The sequence below is a fragment of the Octopus bimaculoides genome, chromosome 4 (genome assembly GCF_001194135.2).
Source record: "Octopus bimaculoides isolate UCB-OBI-ISO-001 chromosome 4, ASM119413v2, whole genome shotgun sequence".
NCBI lineage: Eukaryota > Metazoa > Mollusca > Cephalopoda > Octopoda > Octopodidae > Octopus > Octopus bimaculoides.
Window position 1 is genome coordinate 11,021,627 of NC_068984.1, and position 12,564 is coordinate 11,034,190.

General features: G+C 36.6%; 1 protein-coding gene across 2 annotated transcripts in view; it reads left to right on the plus strand.

The window, feature by feature from the left end:
* Positions 1–12,564, plus strand: part of LOC106872181 (membrane-associated guanylate kinase, WW and PDZ domain-containing protein 1) — a 709,375-nt gene that overhangs the window by 469,824 nt on the left and 226,987 nt on the right. For both annotated transcript variants that reach the window (XM_052966880.1, XM_052966879.1), the window contains one exon: positions 9,764–9,793. In XM_052966880.1, the coding sequence (XP_052822840.1) occupies positions 9,764–9,793 (30 nt within the window). The remainder of the gene's footprint in view (positions 1–9,763; positions 9,794–12,564) is intronic.

Consider the following 12,564-nt stretch of genomic DNA (forward strand, 5'->3'; position numbering starts at 1 on the left):
TGTGTGTGTGTGTGTGTGTGTGTGTGTGTGTGTGTGTGTGTGTGTGTGTGTGTGTGTGTGTGTGTCTTTTCAAGTCCAAGGAAGACTGTCACTGACAATTAAGAACATTGTGCACTGAGACAAGTTTACATTTTACACTTGTGGCTCCGCTGGTGACTAATGAGCCCAGCCCTTGATAAACATACCCGTCCGCAGATACTGCAGACCAGGCTTCCCCCATTCACTACATTGGCAGTGTGGTTTTGAGCATTTTGCTAAAATTCTGCATGAAAAATGCATGTTTTTCAAAAACACCCACTCCTTCCTTTACTTGTTTCCTCCGCTGATGATGATGATGATCACACACACACACACACACATTACTTTTTCCCTTTGCCATAAATTATGTAGTCATGCCCCTCCTCCACCACCTTCTTTGTCTCTGAAGTTATTACTGTTGTATGTCAGTACTCGAAAAGCCCTGAGGTTCACTTCAGCTTGGCCTTTCACATCTCTTGGGTGCACAAGTGAGGTCAAGAAGATACAGTAAAAAAACTTCATCTGCATTTCTTCATTCTTTCTTTGTAAACTGAACATCAAGAGAATAGTGAAGAGTTGCAGTTAGATTGGAGCTGCATGGTGTTTCTGCTATCTTTCATAAACTAAATCACTATTTTAACTATCAAAGGAGCCTCTATGGCAGCATGCAGCCCTCAAACAGCCTTCTGGCAGCCCTCAAACATCCTAATGGTGGCCCTCGGTGGTCTTCCCTCTATAAATATAATAATTTTTTCTTTAATTGGCTTTTGTTTTTCTTTTTTTGGTGTGGCCAGGTTTTGAATCTGACCTAGATTTTAAACAGGTTGAGAACTACTGCTCCATGCACTCCTTCAATCTGCTAGAAATAGCATCATTAAATCTCCCTCAAACTATACTGACACCATTCTCATCGTCACAGTATTGTCTCCTTTCCATTCTGATATGGTTTGGATGGGTTGTCACAATTCAAATCAGTTATGGGGACGTAAACACACAGACATGTTGGGGGGACAAACACAGATACACAAACATGTACATATATATATATATATATATATATATATATGACAAGCTTCTTTCAGTTTCTGTCTTCCAAATCCACTCACAGGGCTTTGGTCGACCTGAGACTATAGTAGAAGACACTTAGCCCAAGATGCCACACAGTGAGACTGAACCTGGAACCATGTGGTTGATAAGCAAGCTACTTACCACACAGCCACTCCTGCGCCTATATCAGGATTTTTCTAAACCCTTTCATCGAAACTGTTAATTACTTAGTTTCTTTGTAATAAGCATTTCCAATCATGACATGTAATAGAAAGGAATGAATTACACAGTTTCGGACTAAAGCTAAATGTTAAAGTGTACAAAGGATTCACTGCTTTCTTGGGAAGAGCAAAAAAGGCTCTTTCATCATTAGAATTTTAAAAAAGGACTCTTTTATTTCTTTTATTTCTTTTCTTTCTTTCACTTGTTCCAGTCATTTGACTGTGACCACACTGGGGCACTGCTTTGAAAGTCTAGCCAAACAAATTGATCCCTGTATGTCTTTTTTCTAACAAGGACATAAACAAACCAACACCATTTGTGAAGTATTGGTGGGGGACAATTGCAAATACAAAGACACACACACACATATATGATGGGCTTCCACACAATTTCCATCTGTCATATCCACTCAAGACACTTATTTAAGGTTCTGCACGGTGGAACTAAACCTCAAACCACATGATTGCAAAGCAAACTTCTTAACCATACAACCATGCCTGCACCTAAATGCACTTTATACTAGAGTAGTTTTAGATATATTAAAACAGCAAGCCATGGCTGGAACACCTTGCATCACAAGTCTGCCCAATCAGAGATGATTTGAACTAAACAGCCACAACATCTGCAAGAGTCTAAATAGCTTTATATTCTCTGTAATTAAGATAAAATACAAACCTCCATGCTATTCTTTCATATTTTATATTTTATCTTTTATCAAGCCATTATAAACACTAAATTTATAAATCATTATGTTTTTGTTTCAATCAAACATTAAATGTTGATAGGTTTGTTCTGTTTGACTTGTTATAATCAGTGGTAAACTCTATTGACTTTAGAAGACGGAGAAATATATTAAAAAAAACAACAGTAGTTGTTATATTTTACACTAAGCTAAAAGTAAGAAGCAAAACTGTTACAAACACTGGCTCACTAAGCATTAAATTTTACTCTGTAATTAGTAATTTTAATTAACCTTTGGACACTTTAACATTTGGCCTTAGTCCTGAACTGTGTAATTCATTCCTTTCTATTACATGTCATGATTTGAAATGCTTATAACAAAGAAACTAAGTAATTAACAGCTTCGATGAAAGGGTTTAGAAAAATCCTGATATAGGCACAGGAGTGGCTGTGTGGTAAGTAGCTTGCTTATCAACCACATGGTTCCGGGTTCAGTCCCACTGCATGGCACCTTGGGCTAAGTGTCTTCTACTATAGCCTCGGGCTGACCAAAGCCTTGTGGATGGATTTGAAAGACAGAAACTGAAAGAAGCCTGTCATCATCATCGTTTAACGTCCGCTTTCCATGCTAGCATGGGTTGGACGATTCGACTAAGGACTGGCAAACCAGATGGCTGCACCAAGCTCCAATCTGATTATATATATATATATATGTACATGTTTGTGTGTCTGTGTTTGTCCCCCCAACATGTCTGTGTTTACGTCCCCATAACTTACAGTCTGGCAAAAGAGACCGATAGTACTAAGCTTGCAAAGAATAAGTCCTGGGGTTCATTTGCTCGACTAAAGGCAGTGCTCCAGCATGGCCGCAGTCAAATGACTGAAACAAATAAAAGAATAAAAGAATTAGAATTGCTCAAATAGATATTCATTTATGTTTGCACCGAATAACTAATCATCATCATTGTTATTTAATGTCCGTTTCCCATACTGTCATGGGTTGGACAGTTTGACCAGAGCTGACCATCTGAAGGGCTGTTCAGGCTCCCTGTCTGTTTTGGCATGGTTTCTACTGCTGGATGCCCTTCTTAATGCCAACCACTTTACAGACTGTACTGAGTGCTTTTATGCAGCACTAGCACCTACAAGCCTGCAAGATTAGAGATACTCAGCCAGAGAGGGTTGCAGGGGACCATGCTTTTATGAGTAAATAAATAGTGATAATGGTTTCAAATTTTGGCACAAGGCTAGAAGTTTCAGGGGAGGGAGTAAGTTGATTCTGTCAAACCCGGTGCTGAATTGGTTCTTATTTTATCGACCCCAAAAGGATTAAAAGCAAAGTTGTCCTTGGTAGAATTTGAACTCACAGCATAAAGGCAAATGAAATACTACTAAGCATTTTGCTCCATGTGTTAATGATTGTGTCAGCACACCACCTTAATAATGATAATGCCTATTATAGGCACAAGGCCTGAAATTTGGTGGGGAGGGGGCTAGTTGATTGTATGAACTCTAATGCACAACTAGCTCTCATTTTATCAAACCCAAAAGGATGAAAGGCAAAGTCAACCTCAGAATAATAATAATAATAATAATAACAATAATGATAATTGAAGATGTGAGGAATTAAAAGGAAAAGGAATATGTATATATTATAAATTGCCTCTTTCGGTAATATCATAATGTAGCAGAGTTGAAGAATAATTTTTCCTTCTTTGCTTCAATCAGATTCTGTTAATCTGAGGGTTTTAGGAGACATCTGTTTACTCAGGAACTTTTTACCATTTTTCCCTTCTTTTTTTATCCTTGAAAGGCCTCAGAGTCCTCAGCTGTTGGAATGAGACAAAAATAGGCGATAAAACTGAAGACTAATTAATCCCTGTATTCCCTAATTCCCAGTTCTCGTTTACGTTCTATTTTTGTCTTGTTTTTAAAGAGACCCTAAATCTCGTTACTTATTAAACCCCTTTTCCTTATTCTTTTTTTTTATTTTATTTTAGATATTATTTATGTATTTGCTGCATAATTTTTTTTTTTTTTGTTGCATATCTTTTAGAATGATAGCTAGATTAAAATATTAACTGTTGCAGGTGTTGATAAAGTTCATCAAGATGCAAATTAGCAAATAAGGATACTGAAATATTTTTTCTCCCGCTGAGAAGAAACCTGAAGATAAGTGTAGATGTGTGTGTGTGTGTGTGTGCATGTATATATGTATATATGGTAGTTTGACTTAGCATGAGGCATTTATGTATAGTAATGCCCTTATATAAATATATATATATATAATGTAAAGGAATAGGGATTTGAAATCTGAGCAGGTATCTTATTAGCACTGATACAATTCAGATCTGGTTAACCACATTGAATGATAGGGAATATCCAGAATCGTTTAAAATAAACAATTAGATGGTGCTTCATACAATAGGTAAATCCTGAGTTTGCTTCATTGGATTTCATACAGCACACATAGTATATAATCAAGACATCACAAAGATGAACGGATGATTATACATCTTCTAATATTTAATTATTAAAGCATTATTCTCATCAAATTTGAATCTAACATCTTTCTGCTGGAGAAGTGTCCTGGGGTTTTTTGATGTAGCAATCATGTGTATTTAGTTGATTTCAATTTAAATCGGTTGCAGTAAGTGCAGGAGTGGCTGTGTGGTAAGTAGCTTGCTTACCAACCACATGGTTCCAGGTTCAGTCCCACTGCGTGGCACCTTGGGCAAGTGTCTTTTACTATAGCCTCGGGCCGACCAAAGCCTTGTGAGTGGATTTGGTAGACGGAAACTGAAAGAAGCCCGTCGTATATATGTGTATATATATATATGTGTGTGTGTTTGTGTGTCTGTGTTTGTCCCCCTACCATCGCTTGACAACTGATGGTGGCGTGGTTACGTCCCCGTAACTTAGCGGTTTGGCAAAAGAGACCGATAGAATAAGTTCTAGGCTTCCAAAGAATAAGTCCTGGGGTCAATTTGCTCGACTAAAGGTGGTGCTCCAGCATGGCCACAGTCAAATGACTGAAACAAGTAAAAGAGTATATATTCGTCCAAGGTAGACCTTCCTATTGCAGCTTTGTTCAAGGTTTTACTCATGCGGGTGGATCTATCTGTCTGTCTGTCTATCAATCTATCTATACACACACACACACAAACACATAAAACTGAGATCATGAAGTTGTTCTGAAATCTTGTACAAATATGCCATAAATTTATTTAACCCTGGGGTGACCCTTATTGAGTAGACCTATGATCCAAGCTCACCAACCATGATCATCTCATCTTATTTTCTGATAGTGTTTCCAAAACCATTATCCCAATTGTGTCTCTTTTTTTTTCTTTCTTCTCAAGATGCCCAGCTGTGATTTTAGGGAAATTTTGACTGCATTTTCTAGCAAAAACAAATGGAAAGTGAAGTGATAGGCATGCTAAGAATGAATTCTGAACCAGAATTTAGTTTTGTTTTCTAATTCTTCTAGATTGGGTCACTTGTAACAAAACAAAGCAATCATAGAAAATATTGCCATTATAATTAACGAGTCTGCACAGAACAAGGAAAACTCTTTCCTTTGGTGAGTGGGTATAGGGTCATTATATTCTTTTCTTTTTTTTTTTGGCTCTTCTGAGAAAAATACTTAGGAATCTAGGTTTTGTTAAATTCTTTTTTTTTTTTTTGCTTCTATGTTTTTCTTCCACTCTTGATGTTTTTTCTTCAGTTTTAATTGCCTTTGTTTTGTATTTGTTGTTATTATTATTATTTTCACTCATCATAATATTTTTAACTCTGAGCTTATCAACAACCTAATAAAAATAGTCATTCCTCAGCCTCATCGTTTTTTTTTTTTTGTGTTGGCAGAAAATGGATGTCAAACTGTCAAACTCCATAAGCAACAAATTATGAAGTTAATTTGTTGAACAAATGAAGTGAAATAACTAAAATACATGTGATATAATAACTACTTATAACACACAGGACATGTATTGAGTCCTTCACACTTTATTTATACTACACTTGACACTTCACTTAGCTAATTAGTACTGATTTGCTATCCTTATTACTTCAGCCAACTGTCATTTGCAAGTTTCATGCTTTCCTGAATCGCCAGAGGTGGTCAATTATGCCATTTCTCTACTATGTGATACTGTTGTCTCTCACAGAACATCTGCAAGAGTTGATCCTGAGGATCGTAGGTTAGGTTGTAGATGTCAATGGTCCTCCACATTTAATGCCAGGCCCGGCTGACTGGCTCCTGTGCCAGTGACACATAAAAAGCACCCACTACACTCCAGCTGTAGAAACATTGCCAGATCAGATTGGACCCTGGTGCAGCCGCTGGCTCTCCAGACCTCAGTCAAACCATCCAACCCATGCCAGCATGGAAAATGGACATTAAACAATAATGATGATGATGATGTAATTTCAAGAGGATGATGAACAGATACGAGCATATCTTTATAACAAACCATCAACTCCTTCAACTGCAGTCTTATACTCTTACAACTTGGCAAACCGCAAAATCTCAATCAACTTTGGCATTGTTTGAATCAAACTTAGAATTTTAACTTTGTGAACAATTCAATTGCAAAAGACCAGAAGGAGACTTTTTTAGCTTTACACTCAATATCTATATTTTTACACCCGGGTATATTAGATTTTGTTAAAAATTAATAAGCTTTCTTATTTTGAGCATGAAACTTTCTAATATGCCTGCAATCCCAATGTTTAATTTAAATACTAGAATCTGTGACCCTCCCCCAGCAATAACAGCAGCAACTTGTTTGCATGAAGATTCAGATTTCTATTAATCAAGTTGGTAACTGACCACACAGGTTTCGGCTCAAGGTAATCTAATATCAACATCTTGGTCCTCGATCAATTTCTTCATCTTCTGATGCAGTTTTATTATTCAAAACTGTTCCAGCATAAGACTGTAAGCAAGAGAGAATTTGGTACTTTATATTCCTAATTCCAGCTTTTATATCATCGAACCAGCACTTTGTTGTTACTCAACTAATATTCAATTATTGTCTTTGTATTTCCTTTCTCCAATACTCGATCAGATATTCAATAAATTATGTCTGGCCTATACAACAGTCTATCATTTGGTATCTCCAGCATTTAAATGTATATTTTGTTACCTTCTGAATAGGCCTCCAGCAGAATATATTATTAATCTCGCCTTCCCCCTCCCCCCTCTCTCTTATACTCTTTCATAAATACATACACATGATTATATTTCTTTCCATATAGCCACTACCACCACCACCACCACCACCATTATAATCCTCCTCTTTCTCCTCATCATCATTATATCCATCTTCTTTCATATCTGTTTTACTTTCTCAATTAGTCAGTAAGAATATCCTCTATTTGTAATACTTTCTTCACTAACCCTTTTTGTTTTCTTTTTCTCCCCTCTTTTGTTTATATTTTGTTTCGTTTTGTTTTCTTCCCCTTCTCCCAATTCTCTTGTTCTGATGCTTTCAAGAGATAACATCACATGTGGTGTGATAACAATTTTCAATCTGCTACTAACTTAGTTCTAAGAACCTGATTGTGATTCCTTATACCTGTGTGAAGGTTCTGTATCAAGGGCTGACTGAACCCCTTCTGGTTGGTGGGGTGGGGGTGGTAATGGGGTAGTGTAGGGGTAAGACACCAACATTTTGATTTATTACATCTGTTGACCTCAATATTTAAAGGGGTTTGTTTTTCCCTACTTTTAGTGTTTTTAAGCAACAAAAAAAAAATAAATCACTAAATTCTGGAAATTAAATTAGAACTCCATAGCAAAGTCAGGATGAATATGAGACTTATCTTCAACCAATATGACCAATCTTTGTTGTGCCACCACCATTAATCTTTATCTTTTATTTATTTCATCCATTGGATCGTAGCCATGTTGAGGCACTTTCTTAAATGGTTTAATCCAATAGTTCTCAACTAGGGTCCAGATAAGATTTTGCTGTGCTTGAGAAGACCCGACAAGCCAAGTGAAACCATAACCTGTAGCCTATGCTAGTGGGTGTAAGCAGCCCACTTATGAGTACCCCTCATTCACTGGACAATAAACTTTGCTTGCAAAAACCTATTGAGGCAAATGAAATCAAAATCACTGACCTGGCCGATGACAGTACCGCCTGATTGGCACTCATGCCAGTGGAACATTAAAAACACCGTCTGAGTGTGATCATTGTCAGGGCCGCTGATTGGCTCCTGTGCTGGTGGCACATAAAAAGCACTTTCCAAAACTTGCACCATAACACCCTCAAAAGTTTCAGACCCTACTTCTCTGATTTCTCCATTGGTGTTCTCCTTCAGTTGTACCAGGGTCTCTGGTTTGTTGACGTAAAGCCTCTCTTTCAGGTATCTCTACAAGAAAAAACTCAAGCTAGTCGAGTCTGGGGAACATGAAGGCCATTTAAAAGTAGACCTCACACATGGTTCCAGCAAGATGGGGCAACTGCTCATACTGAAAGAGAAATTATGCAGTTACAATGGCAGTACTTCGGAGAGAGAATAATCTCCCGCTACAGCAATGTCAACTGGCCTTCACGTTCCCAAGACTTGACTATCCTGGATTTTTTCTTGTGGGGATACCTGAAAGAGAGGGTTTACGTCAACAAACCATAAACCCTGGTACAAATGAAGGAGAACATCAGTAGAGAAATCAGAGAAAGAGGGTCCGAAACTCTTGAGGGTGTTACGGTGCAAGTTTTGGAAAGAGCATGGGTGTGCGAAGCCAAAAATGGCTGCCATTTAAGCGATGTCATTTTAGATATGTGATGTAGTGGTATTACAAAATTTGACTTTTGCATATTAATTTCCATTATGTCCTTTATATTGTATCAAAATTTCATGCATTTTTTTATAAAATTATTAAAGGAAATTATTAAATATTGAAACCCAACAGTGACTTTTTGGACTTCCTGTTCATTAAACGGCTATGAAGGTCCAGAAGAGTAAAATAAGAATAAAAGGGACCCGTATTGCTAGAAATGGTTGAGAACCACTGGTTTAGTTAAACAAATGGATCCCAGTATTATTTCTAAGTCCAGTACTTATTTTGTTGGGCTAAACAATGGCATTATGCTGAAGAAAAAGAAATTTATATATTGCCAAGTTTTATCAGAATGAATCATTTTGATCCTGGCCATCTAACTACAGAACCAACACTTTGTACCATGTTATCATCATTGTTTTGACCTTTACTTTTCCATGCTTGCTTGGATCAGATGAGTGTAAGGTCAGAGTTTTCTATAGTTGGATGCTCTTCCATCCCTTTTCGAGTGTGGTAATAGTCTCATGGTGTACTGAACAACAAACAACCCAGGTATGGTTACAAAGAGAACTGAAAACCAACGATACTGGCTGAATAAGCAATTTATTAACAAAGATCATGAAACACGTTAAGAAGCCTGGACATGCATTTATGGTGGACTGCAAACAAGGGACACCATTTGCACGCAAGGTCATTGTTTACAATCAGCAAACACACTTGAAGATGAGGGAAAATAGGAAAAACTCTCTCTCTCTCACTCTCACATACACACAAAATTCTTCTTTCAGTTTCCATCTACCAAATCCCCTCACAAGGCATTAGATGGTGTGGAGCTATAGTAGAAGACACTTACCTAAGGTTCCACACAGTGGAATTGAACCCAAAACCATGTTTGCAAAGCAAGCTTTTTAACCACATATCCATTCCTGCTACGTTACATTTCCTTATGCTTTAATTATATTGAGCTCTATCATAATTCATTTTCTTTTATTTTCATTGCAGGTGAGTACCAACATTATGACGACAATAGTGGTAAGTCTGATTCCCTACTAATAACACATACTTCACCGAAGGATTTATTTCCAATCTGATCGACTCAACTTGCGTGTATTGAATATTGATTTAGTGATAATTTGAATAGTTTAAAGAACAAGTTTTGAGAAAATAAAAACAGATGCACTCCATTCCAACTCCATTCTATAAAGTTACAGATTTATCATTAATACTTTTTGCTATAACTGTAAAGAATGCTATGCTTACAAGATATTACACACATACTCATACTTACGTACAAATAGACACACACACTGTCACAGACATACAAAACAATTGCATTGTAGAAAAGTCATGTTAGCTATTTAAAATACACATATTTACCATTGTGCTCAGTTTTGTTTTCTTTTGTGCTAGCATTGTATATTCTGCTATAATGTGTTAAAAAAGAAAACTATCATCATATATGATGACACACTTCTACTATGATGGTATTGTGTCAATGACAAATCATAGAAGAGTACAATAGTATTACAAAATCAAACAAAAGCAAATATATGATAACGATATGTGTTTTTAAATGGCCAACATGTCTCTTCCACAATGTAATTATTTTAGTTTCAGTGAACAACCTTAGATCAAATCATTTTGCCACTCAAACACAACGTCAAAACACACTGCATATGAAATACAGACATGTGTGCACATAAGTGCAAAACAAGGTGAAAGAAATAACACTTGAATTCCTAAGATGGAGTAAAATAGTTTTATTGAAGTTGAAAAGACTTCGCAAACTGTATCTCAGAGTTTCACTTAACCTGTCATCAGACAGCCATGAGTTTGATATATGTGAGTGTATAAAAATTTATACATGTATTAAGAATGTTCTTTTCATGGCTTGGGATCTGACTGCCCTTTTTAACATGTAAGAAGTCCACATAGTGGTCTTCTCTCTGTGTGTAAATTTTTATACACTCATATATTATAAAAATATTTATATCTGCTGACTTTTTTTACGCATGTTAACCACTGGTATAAATTATTATTTTTAATAATTTTTACCCTTGTATTTATTTATTGATAGATAGATAGATAGATAGATAGATATCTCTGTGTGTGAGAGAGAAAGAAAGAGAGAGTTTTGTGAATATCGTGTTTTAGTTGAAAGAAATATTATTGACATGAAACTTCAAATTTGGTTTAAAAAAAAATTTCCTATGTTCCACATAGAATTTATGGAAGATAAATTTTTCTCATCGAATCTGTATGACCAGATAAAAAAAAAAAACAGTTAGAACAGAACAGAAAAGATAAAAAATGATATTTATCAACTTTTATTTGCAGATAAAGCATGTTAGACATTTGTAATGTATAGAATCCTAAATCTTTTTCCCTGATATTTCTATTGGTATTCATGACTGGCACCAGCCATTAGAAAACTTCCAGAAACCGCATATGTGATCGGGTTTTGATATTTGGTTGAAGATATTTCACATCTCTTATGTTGCTAAATTCTTTGTAAAAAGTATAGACATTAGGCACAGGCATGGTTATGTGGTAAGAAGTTTGCTTCCCAACCACATGGTTCTGGGTTCAGTCCCACTGCATAGAACGTTGGGTAAATGTCTTCTACTATAGCTTCAGGCTGACCAAAACCTTGCGAGTGAATTTGGTTGATGGAAACTGAAAGAAGCCTGTCATATATATGTGTGTATCTTTGTGTCTGTCAGTTGTCCCTCACCACCACTTGACAACTGGTGCTGGTGTGTTTACATCCTAGTGGCTTAGCAGTTTGGTAAAAGAGACCAGTAGAATAAGTACCAGTGAGCTGGCAGAAACGTTAGCATGCCGGCCAAAATGCTTAACGGTATTTCATCTGTCTTTACGTTCTGAGTTCAAATTCCTCTGGCATTCATTTCCAGTCTGGAATGCCTTCTTAGCCAGTGGGAGCAGATTCACACCAAAAAGTAATGATCTACTAGACTGCTCTCCAGGTAATATCATCCGTAGATGAAGGAGATACCAAAATGAATGTCATGTATCAATGTCTGAGTTCTGCTGTAACACAGGGAACCGTACAGCAGAGACTCCTCCCCATGCATTCCAGGAGACCACCATTTATGTCCTCTCAGTTCCTGTGATGCATTGTTAATGATGTTCAGCAAGGGAGATAACTGACTGCCTATAAAAATCTGGTAGGAGCATCTCAAAATATCACAATCTTCTATAAAAACAAGTCCAGACATGGGGAAATGTTACCTTGCTTGGAAACAAATGAATGTTGGTAACAAGAAGGGCATTTGGCCATAGAAAATTTGCTTCCATGAGTTGTGCATGACCAATGCAAATACGAAAAAGTGGACATTATAACACCATTGATGAAGATAATGGCTGTACAACAGCAATTGAATGAAAATGTTCTGTGAAAGACCAATACATTGGTAGAGGTGGTGAAGTCAGGCGTCAGGATGGTGTGTCTCACTAACAAGATGGCACATAACCATAAAGAATAGCAAGAATTTATACAGCAGCAGACTGTTCCAATTCATTGTCAGCGTGGGAGAATGGATGTCAAAATTATAAAGACAATGATAATAGCATTGATTATATTTAGTATGGTTTTTTTTTTGGTTTTTTTATCTTTTTATGTTGTATATGTTTTTCCATGCTGGTATGGGTGGAGGTGGTGGATTCTTTTGGCACAATTAATTTTACAGCCCAATGATTTCCTATAACTAATCACTCAACAATGGCATTGTGAGTGAAACCTATTTGTCAGCCAGGCAGATCAAGGAATAATACTCTAATAC